Source organism: Aristolochia californica, unplaced genomic scaffold (genome assembly GCF_029961685.1).
Source record: "Aristolochia californica isolate CCGP_79_NKW_82.1479 unplaced genomic scaffold, dmAriCali1.0.hap1 SCAF_2, whole genome shotgun sequence".
Lineage (NCBI taxonomy): Eukaryota > Viridiplantae > Streptophyta > Magnoliopsida > Piperales > Aristolochiaceae > Aristolochia > Aristolochia californica.
Genome location: NW_027181881.1, coordinates 45,006,734 through 45,026,617, shown reverse-complemented (window position 1 = coordinate 45,026,617; position 19,884 = coordinate 45,006,734). Strand labels below are relative to the sequence as shown.

The following is a 19,884-nucleotide window of genomic DNA, read 5'->3' as shown; positions in this document are numbered from 1 at the left end:
AAGGAAAGGGCCCGAGGTATGGCTGGAGCCTGGACGAAGGCTTGCTCCAGCTGCAGGCCTTAAATAGAGGAATTGTAGTGGAGGACAGAAATTATCGGAAAAAGGAACAAACAAGGGAAAGAAAATTAGTAAATTCTTGACCAGTTTTTTATAGGAAATTTTTGGATATCACACAATTTTTTTTTAACAAAATAATCAAAATTTTAACTTATTTGCAAAAATACTTAAATTTGACATCAACTGCACGTGTGTACAGTCAAAGGATAACAAGTTCCATCACTAAGCACATAATCCTCCACGTAGGATAACAAGTCATCTCACTAAATGGCACATAAGTCTAGTTTACCTTTTCTCTTCCATTTTCTTCTCAGTATTGATTTAGGTTAATTTTTAATTAATTTTTTTAAATAGTAATTTCTGGTTTTTAAAATTCTTACAAATTTTGATAAAAAAATAAAAATTTGATTATTAATTATTTCAAAATTCTTTTTAATATAATTAATATTTTATTTTACTTTAAGATACTATTTAATTTAATACAATATTTAGTTTTAAAATTCTTATTTTTTGGTACAAATATTCTACCTTTTTATAATATCTAAACATAAAATACGTATTAATTAATAAAAATAATATATTCTTAGCTATTTATCACCTTTTATTATTGATATAAAATATTTTAATTGAAAATTTATTAAAAATATTATTTTAAAGTTTAATTTATCAGTACAAGTTTTATTACCTTATATGTATAAATATTTAAAAATAATATTTTATTTTTTAATTTAAAATTCTAAAAAAAAAAATTAAAAATATTTATTTGATGATGTGTTAAGATGACATGACATCCTAAGGTATATGACATGGCTTTCTGATGATGTGTCAGTTGATGTGGTGTAAGAATCTATAGGTGTTGATTTGGCATGATGATGTGGCACCATGCAATCGGTCAAAACTTGAGTGTATACATGTGTAGTTGATTGGTCAAAGTTGGGTATTTGTGTAAATAATTTTAAAAATTAGTTATTTGTGTTATTATGTTAAAAAAATGGAGAATATTCTAATTTTTTTTTAATATCTTCTAGATAATATGGCAACCATGAATAGGTAAAACAACACAAAGGAGCATCGTGTTGGACCCACTTCATGGTATTCTACGTCATCTTTTATAAAAGTCGAGTGAATGATTATTCTTCAATAGTATATTTATACCGAGCAGTAAAACTCTAATAACTTCATTAAAATGAAAATTCGAGATTGTTAGATATTGAAACATATCTGAAATAATGTATAGCTAACTTATACTATGTTAATATATTCCTTTATCTCAATACATTGAATCAACGAGTGTTTGTGTATAGGAGCTGAGAGTGAACTTGGGGACCAATATGGATTAATGAGTCTTTGTGGATGTGGATAGGGCTAGATATGTCAGAGTGGTTCCGTCAACTCTTGTAGGCGGTAACTCTTCGCACCTAAGAGATCGGTCTGTTGGATTGTATTGGCTAAGCCACTATCATGGTATCAGAGTTGGGCACGCCACGTCTAGCATTCGAATCCCGTGAGAGGCGGTCAAGAATAGGCGGGGTGGGTATGAGAGTGGTTTCGTCCACTCTTGTAGGCGGTAACTTTTCGCACCTAACAGATCGGTCTGTTGGGTGTATTGGCTAGCCGCTGTCAAAATAAGGGTGGTATTGAGCTGAACTTCATATATTCGAGTTTTGTTTAATTTGAATATTTTGAACTTGAGTCCAAACTCAAACTCAGTCTAAAAAATTAGAATTGAGCTCTAGCCCAAAAATTTTAACGGCTTGAGCTCAAGTTGGGTTCGAGCTCTAACCTACATTTAAAACTAAAAAATTATAAAAATAAATAAAGAGAATATTATGATGAACTTAGTACCATCAAACTTTAAACTATCACAGAGGAGTCCAAGACTTTGCAATGGAACATACTAATGTATAATAACCGACTTAATAGACCTAAAACAAAAATCAAACACCTCTATCTATAATGTTTATTCCATTAACAAACAACAACATTAGATGTTGAGGGACCTAAAAGGGTTAGAATAATCAATCATCTTTGAGGTTTAAGATAAATAAGAACAACTATCAACCAACTAAAGATGAAATTAACGAGAGTAATTAGAGTAAATAGTATTTTCATAAAAAAATATACTAAGGAGTCGGCTCACGAGCTAATAAGTCGAACTTATAAAATCTCTAGTTTGACTTGGTACACTTAACGACCCTTATTTCAAGTTTGACCTCGAGCTGAGTTGAATGAGTCTAACTTTTATATGGATAGGACATTTCTGGATAGGAGCCAACTAGACATTAGGGGTGATTAGTGGGGCAATTGATTATAACTTAAAAAGTTATGAATAGTTTTTCTCTCCCAAAAGTGAGGGATTAAAATTCTCTTTCTCAACCATAACTCTCTTTCTCTCTATCAATGGATAACAATCAAATGGATGCACGAGCTTGCTAAAATTAGGTCCAACATTAGGTTTTATGGATTATTGTTCTTAGAATTGCAGGACATTTTCAACATTATCCTTTACTTTAGCAGAAAACAAAAACTTTCCCATGATAGACAGCCTCCTTGACCTTTTCTAGTTTCAAACAATTTTTTTTTTATAGTTCCATAAAAATACTCCCCACAATTTGAATGAGAAGCTTATCCCTTTTTTCATATCGTTTCCGTGGAGAAGTGAAGGAGCAGTTGGGAGTCTAACATCGTTAATTCAAGTTTCAGAGAGAATATTGGATCAACGATGATGACTTTTGGCGTCAAACCACGTAAAGGTGACGACAGCCACATTTCTGGATTCGATTTCCGCTCACGACTGTCCATCCAAAAGTTGACGAGTTGCCGAATCCAATCGGCTGGCTACCAAAAGTTTGTTGGATGGCCAAAAATCATTTAAGAACTTAATCAGCTGTTTGTTATCAAAGCTTTGTATCTGAAAGTAAAAAATCATTTAAAAACCAGTCTGGATCCTTGCAAGAATCCTCTGTAAGAGAAATAATGAGAATGCAAGTTTCTGCTAGGCAAATGTTCCATCATCCTCTTTCTGTAAAAACTTACGCCTTTCACCAATAACTGATCTTGTCCCACCGAGAATCTCTTCTCGAGTTCTCTGTTTCTGGTTAGCAGGTAAAGTCTTTCGTAGTGGAACTGCACGCACCAGACTTTTTTCTCTCGAGTGCCAGAGAAACCTGATCTTCTCTGCCCAAAAGAAACAGAAATTTTCTGGTTTTTCACTTTTTCCTCTCTCGGTCGCCAATGTGGGAAGTAGTCACTGGTCGCCAAAAGCACGATGGAATTGTTTAGTCACGTTGCCGAATTCCTGACCAGTGTAAAGACAACCACACTGCGATTGAGATTTGATCCCGCACTACGGATCATTCAACCGAGTGGAAGGTGAGGAAGATGGCAGGATCGTGACAAGATAGAGAGGACCCTTCTTCTTCTAGTCGTGTTCGGCTTTGTATGTTCGAAACACAGAGAAAGGAAATGTAGGTTTGATGGTGGTAAGCACTATTGGGCGAGTGGGTTACATGTGAAGAAGAAGGGATGTTATCGTGGATTAAAGCCGACCTGAGAGAATGGATCCAGTGTGCAGAGAATCGGATACTAAATGTTTCAGAAGTTTTGGGAGTTGGAATTGACTGTAATGAGTTCCATGGATGCAGAAATATACCAGATAGATTAACCCACGGGGATAACAAATGCAGAAAATTATGGCCCTCATGTTCGTTTAATGTAACTCATATTTTTAAAATTACTAATTAAAAATTAATCTTCATATTTCTAATTATACATGTTTTTAATATTATCAAATGATTACTTTGGTACCTAGCAATAAAATTTTAATATCTAACTTCACAAAAAAATCTGATATTACACCTTAATTTTCTCTAATATGGATCAATACTAAGAAGGGAGAGCAATTTTCTTCCTCAAAATCGAGAAACTATAATTTTATTTTCAACCATAACTTGGCCCTTTTAAAAATAGGAACTCTACTCACTAAGAATTAGAAAAAATATGCTCTAATGTCTATGCTTGCAATAGTTTTCTAGTTAGCAATGCAGTCTTGGGCTTTCAATTTCTCTCACAAGGTTTCCTATTTTTGGAAGCCTCATAAGTTGTGAATAACTAAATTTTAGTTGCATTTGATATCAAACGCTTAGCCAATACAACCCAAAAGACCGGTATGTTAAGTGCGGAAAACCAAGTAACTAACCCATCAGTGGACCAGGAGTGGACGAAACTTAACCCAGGTGGACTGGAACCACCTAGCTCTGACATTTAACACATTTGAAAGGATAAATAGAAATAGTTTCAAAGTTGATTGAGGTAAAACAATGTTTCTAAACACTAAGACTCTAGACTATGTTTAATGGATTGTTGAGCATATGCTTGAATTTGGGTTTTCCAAACAATGAATGGTAGGGGATAATCTCTTTTCTTTTAGGGTATGTTGGAACTAGGGGTGGCATCGAGCCGAGTCGAGCCCGAACCTGCATATGTTTGAACCAAGTTTGATTCAAATATTTTGAGCCGAACCTCGTCTGCCCAAAAATTTTAACCGAGTTCGAGCCGAGCTCGAACTTCAACATACATTTAAAACTTTTCAAAAAATATATATAAAATAAATTGTATATAAAATTATGCATATATGTTACATAAAATTGGGTATGACCTCTACATAAAATTGGGCATAACCTATATATATAATACATGTATAAAATTGGGTATGACCTCTACTTAAAATTGAGCATAATCTATGTATATAATACTTATATAAAATTCGGCATGACCTCTACTTAAAATTGGGCATAATCTATATACATCATACCTGCATAAACACTCCATAAACACTCCATAAACACTCCATAAAATTGTCTATACATTCTATAAACACTCCATGAAATTGTTTATACACTCCATAAAATAGTCTAAATACTCCATACAATGCATAACATTATGAATAAATTCCATACAATAATCAAACATAACAAAATTAAATGAAATATCACGATCAACTTACAATAACTGAAAATAAAAACTTAAATCCTTTAAATAAAATCCTGTTACTATTAGAGACTTACTAGAAAATTACAAGAAATATTTTAAATTTTTTAAGGAAAGTTAAATGGACCTCTTATTACCTTTTCTACAGAAATAAATAATAATTAATAATTAATTTAATATATTATTATACTTATCGATAACTTTTTAATCAAATAAAATATCAAACACAAAATTACAATAAAAATTGCCTCATGCTAAAAAGATTATATCATCAACTGTCAAATACTTATTCAAAATTTTTCTATACGATTTTCTAGCCCATCTTGGCAAAAAAATCTTGCTTAGAAAATTATATGATTTTTTAACAAGAATTTATAATTAGAAAAATATTTTCAAAAAACATGAGGCGCTAATTATCCCTATATTTCTATTAAAAATATTTTTTCAACATTTATTGAAAAAACCACTAATACTCTAGAAACGTATTTCTACTAAAATATCTTTTCAATTTCTTCAAGAGCCATGGGGAAGGGACAAAAAGTTTTTTTCCCCCTTGTTTATGATCTCGCATGTAGGGGTGACTTCTAATAAATTATATATAAAATTATGCATATATTTAAAAAAAATAATGATAGGGGAGGTTCAAGATTGAATTTCAATAATAGATTAAAATGCACCAATATTAATCTTTTTTACTCCAATTGTTGTCTAGTTTGTTTGTAATTTTTGAATTTGGCTATAAATTTACTATGACCTCTTTAGTGCCCCTAGATGAAAATTTATATTCTAGAAAAAACTAAAAATATTTTCCTATGATACATATTCCCAAAAAAATCTTTAAATAAAATCCTATTACTATTAGCGACTTATTAGAAAATTACAAGAAATATTTTAAAATTTTCTTAGGAAAGTTAAATGTACCTTTTATTGCCTCTTCTAGGGATATAAATAAAAATTAATAATCAATCAAATATATTATTATACTTATCGATAAATTTTTAATCAAATAAAATGTCAAACACAAAATTGCAATGAAAATTGCTTCATGCTAAAAGTATTACAACATCAACTGTTATATACTTATTCAAAAATTTTCTATACAGTTTTCTACCCCATTTTGGTAGGAAAATCTTACTTAGAAAATTATATGATTTTTAATAAGAATTTTTAATTAGAATTTTTTTTAAAAAAACATGAGACATCATAGAAACTTATTTTTATAAAATGAATTTTTAATTTTTTCAAGAGCTATGAGGAAGGAGAGTTTAAGGAATTTTTTTTTTTTTTTTACTTTATGATCTCGCACGTGCTAAATCGCACTGTGAAATCATCTTCGCGTGGGGGAGGGGGAGATTATTTCTCCCCTGAACTTACTGGTTCAGGTTTTCCGCTGAGACGACATGGAGGGGAGGGGGTTACGACGCCGGGGATGACGGCGACGGTGATGGAAGCGGCGACGGCGAGGAGAGGAAGAAATCGAATGGACGGCCATAGAGGCGGCCGACAAACAGCTGTCGACGGCGGTAGAGGCGACGACAATAGCTGACAGGAGGGGCTCGGCGGTGACGAGGGGAGGAAAATCCCCCCCCCCCCTCGCTCTCGCTCACGCTCCCCCGATCCCGACTCACCTTGAGCTCGCTCGCGAGCCAAAGAACCGAACCTGGCTTTGGTTGAGCTCGGCTCGTTAAGGTAAACGAGTTGATTTCAGAGCTTGAACTCGATAGATAACGAATCGAACCGAGCCGAACTCGAGCCGCTCGCGAGCCGGCTCATTCGAAGTCACCCCTAGCTGGAACTGATGGAAAAAAAAAAAGATAAGAATTTAACCATTATTATTCCAAAAAATAGTTAGCGAAATAAAGAATTTGATCATTATCTTATTTTAATAATTATTTTTAGAAATAATAATGATCAAATTTTCTTTTCTTTTTTAGGATTCCAAACCCTTCCTTAATCCTTAATTCACACAAGTATTCATTCTTTTTAATTCCTGTGTCTTAGAATAGTTATCCATCCTCGGTTGAAAACTGGTTTTCACCCATGAAACTTGCTTGAGAAATACAACCAATTTTGTCCGTCTCACTCCATTTGCAGATGACCTTATAGAAACACAAGCTATTGGTCTCTATTGGAGCACCCACCCAAAGGCCTGGAGATTTCTCTTCTGCGTGCCCATAGTCCAGTGGCTTTAAAAGAGAGCTTTTGAAAGCCAGTTTAAGCAAGCCTGATTGTTCAAAAATTATTCGGACTGATAAATGGAGGCATCTTCTGTGTATCCATTTTTCTACAAACATCAACCTGCGGAGGTTAGTTGCGAAATCCATAGCATAAACGTTATTTCATCAAGAACTGTCAGCATTTGAACCCTTCTTTCGTGGGTTCCATTTGGATTTTGTTCTTTTTCACTTTAAACTCAGCCGTCGCAAACTGTTTCCAAATTTAAATCCTCTCGCTTAGTCCTTGACGCCATTGTTTGTCCTGCTCATTATTCCAAGAGATTCCAGTGAAGGATATGGTTAATGGCTGCTATAAGTGTTGGAATCCACTGCTGATTCTTGCCGTCTAGTCCTCTAATATTTATAAAGAAAGACCTCAGAGATTAATCAGCTTATCTGTTTTAACTTTCCTGTTCTCACGGATTCTTTGCGCTAGGCAGTCCTGGGGAGAACTGTGGGACAATTTTGGCTGCTTGCTGTTAGAATAACAAGGTGGGTAGCTAACGATCCCATTTTCAAATAGTTTGGAAATATCGTACGTTATTACTGCCCTCGGTTTCGTCAAGAAGACCAATGCCGCATCAGCGTCTTTTGTATCAACCCAAACGTCAAATGGCAGCCGCAGATTCTCCCGTGAGAATTTTATCTGAATACAAACAACTCGAATATACACTGGAATACTCTTTAAGTTTCTCCTTGTCGACGTTTCGTGCAGCTATAAATCCGGTAGTCAGCATTTGGCGAGTACGGAATGTAGGTTGCAGAGAATGGACAGAAGAGATGTTCACGAAGGTAGCTACGACGCGGTGGTCGTTGGGTCGGGTTATGGGGGCTCCGTCGCAGCATGCAGGTTATCGATGGCGAGCTTTAAGGTCTGTTTGATCGAGAAAGGTCGAAGATGGGAAGCCGAAGACTTCCCGACTAACAGTGTTCAGATGTTGTCCGCTGTTAGGATGGATATGAGAAACTGGGGTTTGGATTTTGGCCGGAAAGACGCTCTGTTTCAGGTTGGGACTTCCCGCTTTTCTTCTCCACTAATTCCAGCCACTTCTGCTAGCGATGAAATATAAATCTAGCTGAATATCAAACTAAACCAGTAGCGAAAAACCAACGAATTCAATGATCCTGCAGGTACACATACAAGGTGATTCATTAACAGGAGTGGTTTGTGGGCTCGGCGGAGGTTCTCTAGTGAATGCTGGAGTTCTGGTATCAACTCCTGCACGTACAAGGAAGAATCCAAAGTGGCCTAGGGAATGGGAGAAAGACTGGGAAGCCTGTGAATTATCCGCGCTGGAAATTTTGAAGCCCCAAAGTCTTCCTGTAGAATTCCCTAGTGCCGCTGTGATGAGAGAAATAGCTGAAGAGATCGAAGACATTAGGCCTGATTCGATCAAATTGACAGTGAATTTTGGTGGAAAAGATGACCAAGCTTCAACAGGGCCTCAGTCCCTTGGGAGCTGCTTAGCATGTGGGAATTGTATGTCTGGCTGTCCATATAATGCTAAGAACTCCATTGATAAGAATTATTTGGCTCGGGCAATTCAGGTATCATTATTGTAGACATTCTTCCAATATTTGTCTTCGTATTTGTGTTTAAGTTCTTCACATCTTTTGACAAACTGAATTTATGTTTCGATCGTAAGGCTGGATGCATAGTGAAGACTGGATGTTCAGTTCGGTTTGTAGTGAAGAACCGAGATGCAGATTATGAAGGACTAGGGAGAATTGATGAAAGAAAGAAAAGAAGGTGGCGGGTCTACTCGGATGAATTTGAATATGTTTGTGCAGATTTTGTGGTTCTTTCAGGTATGTTTTTTACTGAAAGATCTATGCTTAACCATGATGAGTTTATTTCTTAGTGATTAAAGCGGCATGGAGTTGCAGCTGGTGTCTTGGGCACTACAGACATATTGTTTCAATCGCAAAGGAGAGGATTAAGGCTTTCAGAGAGACTTGGTTTTGGACTTAGCTGCAACGGCAACAATGTGTCTTATGTTGTTGGAAGTAGAGCACCATTGCATGCCAATGGACTGAGCAAGGAGCAATTATCTCGTGTTCCTTTTCAAGATAGACCTGGGCCAGCTATTTCTTCATCCTATACTTCTTCTCTGGGATTCACAATTCAGGTATTCACCTTCATAATCCTGGATCTCCAGTTTTTGAATCCATTTCAGCTTCTTTTCTACTGTCACGTGCAGTTTTTTAGATATTTTGAAATGGCTATTCTTCTGCAGAATGGAGTGCTTCCAATTGCATATCCATCCTTAGTATTTAAGGGGATTTCCACCTACGGTTGGCCATCTGGTTACTGGTTCTTGCATGGGTTAATTGATAAGGTCAAACACATGATGGGCCTAAAAGCTACTCAATCCATGGTGCTCAATATGATGGGATATGATGAAGCCGATGGGCGAGTTACATTAGATGAAAACACCGAAAAGATCTGTTTCACTCCTCCAACAGACCCACTACTACCTCATAAGGTCCAAGTACTCCAAAGGCTTACAAAGAGATTGGGAGGGATTCTGTTCATGTCAAGGTTCAGGAGTTCTTCTGTTCATCTGTTAGGAAGCTGCAATGCAGCATCAAATCCTTCAAATGGAGTCTGCAACCCAGATGGTCAAGTTTTCGACGCAGAGGGTCCACCAGTCTCGGTGAACCATGGTCTATACGTTTGCGATGCGTCTCTCATTCCTTGCCCAGTGGGCATAAATCCATGTCTTACGATTGCAGCAGCAGCTGAGCATGTCAGCCGACACTTGGTACAAGAGGTCCACAGGTATAAGAACTTAATGACACCAAAGCTCCCTTTAGCACAACCTATGCCCTTTACAGGTCAACAGAATTCTGAAAGAATTGCCAGAGTAGTTAACATTAGCCCAAACAGTGGATTGAACGAGAAACTGGATTCTTTTGCTGAGCCTGCCAACATTAGTACTAAAATAGTGATTATAAGAGAGACCCTTATGGGCTATGTGGGAGGCATGCCCTGTGCAGCTTATCTTACAATGAGAATGAATTGCAAAACCCTGGAGCATCATGAAGAAAGAGATTGGATCAAGGACTCGATTCTTAAAGGAGAGGTTAGAGGATATGTTGTCATACAAGGTGTGGAGAAAGATAAACTTTATATTATAGATGGGAAGGTATCTATGTGCAGCAGCAGCAGACGAACACCATATACACAGTACATGTCCTACCATCTTCTCTTGGTTTCATCATCAGGTTCAAGGTAATGTATGAAATTAACTGAGATTTTAAAATGGGTGCACTTACTCTTCACTTTATGTGTTTGTAGATTCAGAATCTTACTGATAGAGTAGAAGTTCTTTGCAGATATTATCTTGAAGGGAAGAAGATTATGAATCCTTATCTTCTAGCTGCTTATGCTTGGAGAGAATCCACCACATTGAACATAAGGCTAAAGAAACTTGGTAGAAAAGATGATAACGAGATGAGAGAGTCCCTCCACCTAATGGAGACACCGACTGATCTTCAGGGAGAGCTTTGTTTGTCACCATTTCAGCTACTGAGGAGCTTGATAACTATGACAGGGACCAATAAATGGATGTTTGTATTTGCTTTTCTGAAAAGCCTATGCAGGACTTATATTCTACAGATACCTCGATCACACCATGCAGACTTTTGTCTGAAGGATATGACCAACACAGATTACCCATTTAGTATCAGTCATGAGGTGAAATCAGGTATTACGAAATATAAGATATCTATGATATTCTCTGTTAAAAATAGAACTACTAAATTTCTCAGTTATTTGTTTTTCGGGTAGGTGATGGAGTTACCATTAGTTGTAGACAATGGAAATGTAATCAAAATCCATGGAAGTTTGAAGGGAAGATGAAACCATATCCTGTTCTTCTTATCAATGGGCATTCAACAGAGAGTTTTTGTTTGCCAACTGAACCGACTGATCTTGTTAGAAGACTAATTGAAGAAGGTTACGAGACATGGCTCCTGCAACCTAGACTGCATCCGCTCCACCCGTCAAAGAACTTTACAATTGAAGATATTGGAAAGTTTGACATACCTGCAGGTACATATCACAATGCTGTATTACTCATTTCTAATTCTAGGTTTCATTTCGTTCTATTAATAAATGAATTGACAGTGGTTTTTCTATTTCTGAATACTGTCAATATAGTGGTTGGAAAGATTCTAGAGCTGCATGGGTCATCAGTGAAACTTCATGTGGTAGCACATTGTGTTGGTGGGCTGGCAATTCATATAGCTCTTATGGGGGGCCATATATCCTCAACACAAATTGCTTCTTTGTCATGCACCAACTCTTCAATGTTCTTCAAGTTAACTACTTCTTCACTTTTAAAGATGAGGCTTCCTCTCATTCCTGTGAGTTCCTACGTTCTACCATCTGCTCAAACAAGTAGAATAGGCCATGCATCATGGTGACCAGAGATTTGGAGCTAACTAGCTCAAATCAGTCGTAAAGATTTGTTAACTGCATATTTCTGTCTTAACCAATTTGCAGCTCTCCATGGCTATACTTGGAAAGGATACAATCTTGACTATGTTCCAAAATTCAGAGGATAGCTTTCGGCATCGATTTATCAAATACATAGCCCGACTGATCCCTCGCTATGAGAGATGCACTTGTGAGGAATGCGAGATCTTCTCAGGCATCTTTGGTAACACGTTTTGGCATAACAATATTAGTGACAAAATGCATTACTGGTTAAACAAACAGATCCTGCCAAGACTTCCCCTGTCAGCTTTCCCCCACCTCAGAAGTGTCTGCCTCTCGGGATTCATTATTGACTCCAAAGGAAGAAACACATATCTGATGCACCCAGAAAGAATGGCAGTTCCCACGCTTTATATCTCAGGTGGAAGACCTCTCTTGGTCACTCCACAAACATCTTTACTGGCTCATCAGTACATGCGTCTTCACCAACCTGGATTTCATCATAAGAGACTGGTTTTGGAGGGTTTTGGGCATTCAGACCTTTTGATTGGAGAAGAGTCTCATAAGAAAGTCTTCCCGCACATTTTATCTCACATTGAAATGGCACAGCAAGGAAAGGGTGAATGCAATGATATGAAACAAAGAAATTGCAGGGAGGAATCCTTGTCTTGGTTGAACTCAAGAGAAGAATATGATGGACTTGAAGTCCTCTGTTGTTTGTTCCCTCTCTTTGTTCTCTTGCTTATGGGGTATCTATATATCCTCTTATCAATTTAAAGTTGATACTTGGTTTTGGGTTATGCTGATTGTATGGATAGTATAGACCAAGAGAAGAATTTGGACCAGGAGTCCTCTGTTGTTTGTTCCCTCTCTTTGTTCTCTTGCTTATGGGGTATGTATATATCCTCTTATCAATTTAAAGTTGACACTTTGTTTTGGGTTATGTTGATTGTATGGATAGTATTTATGTTCATATTCTTTTAATAAATTTTAGTCATAAAAGTAACACTCTACTTCAAAATTATTTCAATTCCAGTTAAATAAGAAGTCTATAATACATGGGTGACATTTAAATCATAAAAATACTAGGAATATGACTTTCTGAAATGGCTGTATGCAGTCATACTCCCTCGGTGGCTTTTCTTGTGTTAGTGTATTAATCACCTTTGGTAATGTAAGCAGCAGAACAAAGTATTAAAATAGAAACCCTTTGAAGGTCAATAAATTAAGCAATTCCAAACTCTAAAATAGTCAAAAAATGATGAACTATAGCTATGAAAATGGTAACATCTTCCATACATGCCAGCCAAACTGCATTAAGAGATGGATCTCCAATTCCTCTGGAATTCACCGAAATAATCTGCACAAAAGGATAATGCCGTCAAGTTGGTCTATTCAATTAGCATAAAATAACCGTTTCATATCCTCTCAAAGGAACATGAAAAATTAAACTACTGGTAAAATTAACTATATTAAAATAATATAAACGAAAGACCAACAATAACTGTAAGCATTCCTTTTCATCTCTCACCAATATACAAACCAAGATTCGGGTCACAAAGTTATCCACAGTTCTGCGGCTTTATATACAATTAATTGCAACTAGGTTTTATCTCGATAACGCTAACTGACCTGAGAGCACTTGAGGAGTGCAAAGGATAACCGTCCCTGCTAGATTCAAGATACATCTTGCTTTTTGACACACGAAAGGGAACGAGAAAAAAAAGGGAGTTTTGGAGCCTAAGAAAGAGGAGACGGAGGTAGTAGAGCTGAGGGAGATGCGACGCCAGTTACGGCGGTGAAATGAAGCGGAGTAATTCCGAGTGGTGCTGCATAGTGAGAACTCACCAGATACGTTGAGCTTCGAAGACAAAAAAAAAATCCTTAGACTGGAACATAATATTTTTAAGATTTACCAAATCCTTTCTTTTAAAATAAAAAATTGAATTGTTTTCTTTAATATCTAAAGGACGTGACTTTTTGGCAATTAAATTATTAATCACGTGAACTTACAAAACGTTTCTAAAATGTTTATAACTTATAATAATGATTATTTTGTAATAATTTCCTATGGGTAACACCTAAAAATGTTGATGTACCATTAAGAAGATCTTCAAGAGTTAAGAAACCTGTAATTTTTTCAGAGTATGAAGTGTACCTTCAAGAGTTTGACATGAACATTGGTGCTGAAGATGATCCTATTATGTTTTCACAGGCCATGAGTGGACATCAATCCACATTATAGAATAATGTCATGAATGAAGAGTTCGATTCAATGGCTAAAAACCAAGTATGGGATCTTGTTGAATTACCCAAAGGAGAGAAAGCCATTGGTGGTAAGTGGGTTTTTAAAACCAGAAGAAACTCTTTAGGCAATATTGAAATATATAAGGTAAGACTTGTACCCAAAGGATTTACTCAACAAGAAGGAATTGATCACAATACCTTTTCTCCAATTTCAAAAAATGATTCATTTCGAATAATCATCGTATTAGTAATCATTACGATACGGAGTTACATCAAATGGATGTGAAAACAACTTTCCTCAATGGAGACTTAGAAGAAGAGGCAACCTGAAGGTTTCATTTAAGAGGAGAATGATCACTTGGTTTGTAGACTTGAGAAATCCATATATGGACTAAAACAAGCCTCCCGTTAGTGGTATTTAAAATTCCATGATGTTATTTATTCATTTGGTTTTACAAAAAATATTATGGATCAATGTATACCATAAGGTCGGTGGGAGCAAAATAATTTTCTTAATCCTATATGTAGATGATATTTTACTTGCTTCAAGTGATTTAGGATTACTTCATGAGGTTAAATAATTTCTCTCAATGAAATTTGATATGAAAGATATGGGCGAAACTTCTTATGTCATAGGCATAAAGATTGATAGAGACAAATCCCAAGGGAAATTAGGATTGTCTAAAGAAACCTATATTGACAAAATTCTAGAGAGATATCGTATGAATAATTGTTCATCTGGTGTTGCACCTATTGTCAAAGGTGACAAATTAAGTTTGGAACATGGTCCATGAAATAATTTAGAGAGGGAACAAATGAAAAACTTTTCCATATGCTTCCGTAGTTGGGAGTTTAATATATGCTTAGGTTTGCACAAGACCTGACATAGCATATGTAGTGGGGATGTTGGGTAGATATCAAAGTAATCATGGTTTGGACCATTGGAAAACTGTAAACAAAGTCATGCGATACCTTCAAGGAACTAAATACTACAAACTTACATACAGACGACCTGATCATCTGGAAGTGATTGGATATTCAGACTCTGATTTGGCTGGTTACCTTGATTAGAGAAAGTCAACATCGGGATACGTCTTCTTATTAGCTGGAGGGGTCATTTCTAGCATAAGTGCAAAGCAATCTTTAATTGTTACTTCTACCATATAAGCAGAGTTTGTAGAATATTTTGAAGTATTATCACAGGCTATATGGTTGAAGAGTTTTATTTCAGGGCTTGAAATTATTGACACAATTTCTAAGCCATTAAGGATTTATTGTGATAATTCCGCAGCAGTGTTTTTGGCCAAGAACAATAAGAGTGAAAGTCGTAGTAAGCATATTGACATAAAGTTTTTAGCTATTCGAGAACATGTGGTTGTAGAACACATCATCACCGGATTAATGATTATTGATCCGTTGACAAAAGGTCTTACCACCTGTTGCTTAGAAGGGACATGTTGAACATATAGGACTCAGTTCTATTATGTAATTTATGTAATTGAGACTCTCTTTATGTTTGTATAACAATTTGTCAATTGAAAAACTCCATTAAATTCATTTTTGTCTTCTCTTATTTGATTGTATATGTAAAGTTTAGATAATAACAATATAAGATAATCCTGAATAAGCATTTGGAAGTTCATTCATAAGAATTGTGCCACGTAAGTTCTCATTCAAAGGAGACAATTGCAATGTAATAAGTGGAAGTTAATACTTGCTATAAAGGATTTACTGTCATGATTCATGTAATTTAATCTTTCTTGTTTGAGTATAAGGATATTATATCCATGAGAAACATTCTTGAAGATGTATCAATATTCAATAATACATATTAAGTATGCGAATGAGTCAAATGGGAGAATGTAAGTCAGTTTCCATAAATTACCCATTCGCTGGGTGGTTTCCCGAGTTTAAGTTAATGGATCTAGTCCAGTAGATGATGCATGAACGTTGCCATCGACAAGACTCTAAAATAGACGAGACGTTTCGATTATCGCCGAAAATTGAGCGCCATGATGGGAGGTATGTTTCCGTTTAAGTTTATGAATTTCAGGATGTTTAGAAGTTCATATGAAATCTTACAATTTCATCAAGAACTGTCAACATTTGGACCCTTCTTTCGTGGGTTGCATTTGGATTTTGTTCTTTTTGACTTTAAACTCGGCCGACACAAATTGCATCCAAATTTAAATCCTCTAGCTTAGTCCTTGTCGCCTTTGTTTGTCCTGCTCATTATTCCAAGAGATTCCTATGAAGGATGTGGTTAATAGAGGCTTTAAGTGTTGGAATTTACTGTTGATTCCCTCTATCAGTCATCTAATATATTTAAAGAAAGACCTCAGAGATTAATTAATTTGTCTGTTTTAACTTTGTTGTTCCCTCGTTTTGTCACATTGTCAAATTCTTGACCAGTGTAAAGACAACCACATTGTGATTGAGATTTGAGCCTGCACTACGGATCATTCAATTGAGTGGAAGGTGGGGGAGATGGCAGGATCATGAAAAGATAGAGAGGATCGTTGTGGGGGACACATCAATTTGTTGATAGTTTTTTCATCATCACTGCTCGAAAACTTATCGGAAACTGATCTCTTCCATAGAACCATCGATTATCCCTATATGGCTTTACTACTTATTCATAATTCAGATTTTTTTATCTGTTTTTTATTCGAACCGTTGTCCATTATGTCAGAGAAGGCATGGGTAGTGTCAGAGAAGTCATGGGCTGTGTCAGAGAGGCATGGGCAACGAGACACGGGTGACGTTTTTCTTTGGTGTGCCTTGCACTCAAGTATATGTTTACTTCCTCGGTGCACTTTTTTTTTTTTGTGTAGCAGCAAAAGAAAGAAAGCGGTTGAAAAAGGGGGTCGGGATCGTTCTTTGTAGTTCACCTTCCGGTCTTCAGAGTCTTGCCCTTCAAGTAGCCATTAGGACAACAAGTGGAGAGGGAGGAGGAAGAATAGCAACTCACAGGGTTTAGTACCATTGCCGACAGCAGTAGTGACAATACTACAACAGTAAGATAAGTTGTTCTCTGGTCTTCTCTGTTATTGGATTGAGTTATGTGTTGTGATTTGAGAGTGTTGTAAATACCCTGTGTATTTTTCTCCCTATAATAAAATATCTACAATAGTCTGTAGACGTAGTCAAAGTTGGGTGAACCACGTTAAAATTGGTATATTGTTATATTTGTTTCCTAGTAAATCTGGGTAGAATTTTTCTTAACAACTAGTATCAGAACGAAGTTGTAGAGAAAGTTAGTAATGATCCAAAGATAACAGGATTCGAGTGGGAGCAATGGCCACAGATGAAGGGTAGGTAAAAATTGAAAAGTTCGATGGTGCGGAATTTGGTTTCTAGAAAATGCATATAGAAGATTATCTGTATCAGAAAAACTTATATCTACCACTTGAAGGAGTGAAGCCAGAAACTAGTAAAGATGAAGAGTGGAAACTCCTTGACAGAAAAGCCCTTGGAGTTATCCGATTACGTTATCCTGCAATGTTGCTTTCAACATAACAAAAGAGAAGACCACAATAGGTCTCATGAAGGCTCTCGTCAGTATCTACGAGAAGCCGTCAGCCTCAAATAAAGTGCCTCTGATGAGGTGATTTTTTAATTTGCGGATGACGGAAGGAACATCAGTAGCTCAATATATCAACAAACTCAATACAATTACAACCCAATTGAGTTCAGTTGAAATTGAATTCGATGAAGAAGTACATGCATTGATACTTTTGTCTTCCCTACCAGAAAGTTGGAATGCCACCGTTACAGCAGTGGGTAGCTCATTAGGAAGCAATAAATTAAAATTCAATGATGTTCGTGATTTAGTTCTCAATGAAGAAATCAGAAGAAAAGTGTCGGGTGAAGCGTCAACTTCTTCAGCATTGTCTACAGAGGCAAGAAAAAAAACTAGAGGAAATAGACCTGGCAGGTCAATCCATCGAGGCAAATCTCAGAATAGAAGGTCTAAATCCAGAAATCCCAATAATTCTCAAAACTCAAAAATCATCTAGTGTTGGAACTGCGGGAAGACCGAGCACTACAAAAATCATTGCAACAGTGCACCGAAGGATCAAGAGGCAAAGGTAGAAGCAAATGTTGCTTCCACCTCAGGGAATGATGATGCATTGATATATTCTTTGGAGAGCAAAAAGCAGTTTTGGGTGTTAGACTCTGGAGCATCGTTCCATGCTACCTTGCAGAAAGAACTCTTCGAGAAATGTCCAAAAACCTTGGTAAGGTATATCTCAGTGATGATCAACCGTGTGATATTGTAGGCAAAGGTGTAGTGAAGATTAAGTTGAATGGGTCTATATGGGAGCTAAAAAATGTCAGGTATATTCCTGACCTGAGAAAGAACTTAATCTCAGTAGGACAGTTAGCCAGTGAAGGCTACACCACGACCTTCCATGGTGATGATTGGAAGATTTTGAAGGGTACATTGGTGGTTGCACAAGGAAAGAAGAGTGGTAGTCTTTACATGACAACAAAAACATGTTGTACATTTGCAGTTGTAGTAAGCAACCAAAGTTCCAACATGTGGTTTTGACTTAGCCACATGAGTGAGAAATGAATAAAGATTATGCACTCCATAGGGAAACTATCAGGTTTACAGTCAGTAGAAATTGACATGTGTGAGGATTGCATACTTGGAAAACAGAAGAGAGTTAGCTTTCAGACACGTGGTAGAACTCCGCAGAAGAAAAGGCTGGAGCGCGTTCATTTTGATGTTTGGGGGCCAATAATTATTTCATCGATTGGTGAAAAATAATATGTGACATTCATCAATGATCACTCTCGGAAGGTATGAGTTTACTTTCTAACTCACAAATCTGAAATGTTTGATACTTTCAGAAGATGGAAAACTATGGTTGAAAATGAGACAGGTCTTAAGATAAAAAAACTTAGGACTGATAATGGGGGTGAATATAAAGACATCAAATTCAAGAAGTTTTGTTATGACCACGGGATCCGAATGGAGAAAACCGTACTAGGTACGCCTCAACACAATGGGGTAGTTGAGCATATGAACATAACTGTGATTTAGAGAGCCAGAAGTATGCGTATGCAGTCAGACCTACAAAAGAAATTCTGGGCAGAAGCAGTCAACACAGCAGCTTATGTGATCAACCGAGGTCCATCAGTTCCAATTGAGTACAGAATACCAGAAGAGGTATGGAGCGAAAATGAAGTAAAACTCTCACACCTTAACGTTATTGGTTGTGTGGCATATGTGCACATCAGTGATCAAGACAAAAATAAGCTTGATTACAAATTCAGGAAATATACCCTCATCGGTTATGGCGAGGATGAGTTTGGATACCACATATGGGATGATGAAAACAAAAAGGTGATCCGCAGTAGAGATGTGATTTTCAATGAAACAGTGATGTACAAGGATAGACATATTGCAAACAATAGTAACTCAGTAGAGAGTGAGCCAGTATATACAAATGTGGATGTGGTCCTAGATGATTCTGTAGCAAATACTTAGCCAGAGGAATTTGTTTAACATAATAGTGCACAACAGTCTGACACATCACAGTCTCCTACTCCAGCTTCTATATTGAGAAGATCTCCTCGACCTATAGGAGATACATGAATTATCTACTATTGAATGATGGAAGAGAACCTGAATGATGGAAGAGAACCTGAATGCTATGAAGAGGCATGTTAGACTGAAGATGCTAGCAAGTGGGAGCTTGCTATGAAAGATGAGATGAGTTCTCTAATCTCCAACCAAACATGGGAACTAATTGAGTTACCCATAGGGAAGAAGGCCTTTCATAACAAATGGGTGTATTGGGTGAAAGAGGAGCACGATGACTCTAAGAGATACAAAGCCCAACTAGTTGTCAAAGGATTCCAATAGAAGGAAGGAGTCGACTACACAAATATTTTCTCCTGTTGTGAAGCTCAATACTA

General features: G+C 36.5%; 1 protein-coding gene across 1 annotated transcript; it reads left to right on the top strand.

The window, feature by feature from the left end:
- The first annotated feature begins 8,029 nt into the window (after positions 1 to 8,029).
- On the top strand, positions 8,030 to 12,483 carry LOC137955150 (uncharacterized). Its single transcript, XM_068802021.1, has 9 exons — positions 8,030 to 8,269; positions 8,394 to 8,810; positions 8,909 to 9,071; positions 9,150 to 9,391; positions 9,500 to 10,411; positions 10,564 to 10,972; positions 11,056 to 11,319; positions 11,428 to 11,633; positions 11,773 to 12,483. Exons 1-9 carry the CDS (start codon positions 8,030 to 8,032, stop codon positions 12,481 to 12,483), a joined length of 3,564 nt encoding a protein of 1,187 aa, XP_068658122.1.
- The last annotated feature ends 7,401 nt before the right edge of the window (positions 12,484 to 19,884 follow it).

What these genes read in the sequence shown, in the direction of transcription:
- LOC137955150 (XM_068802021.1), top strand. Translation starts at nt 8,030, where the DNA reads ATGGACAGAAGAGATGTTCACGAAGGTAGCTACGACGCGGTGGTCGTT. An exon ending in CAGTCATGAGGTGAAATCAG is followed by an intron (nt 10,973 to 11,055) that starts GTATTACGAAAT and finishes TTTTTCGGGTAG; the next exon opens with GTGATGGAGTTACCATTAGT. An exon ending in TGAGGCTTCCTCTCATTCCT is followed by an intron (nt 11,634 to 11,772) that starts GTGAGTTCCTAC and finishes ACCAATTTGCAG; the next exon opens with CTCTCCATGGCTATACTTGG.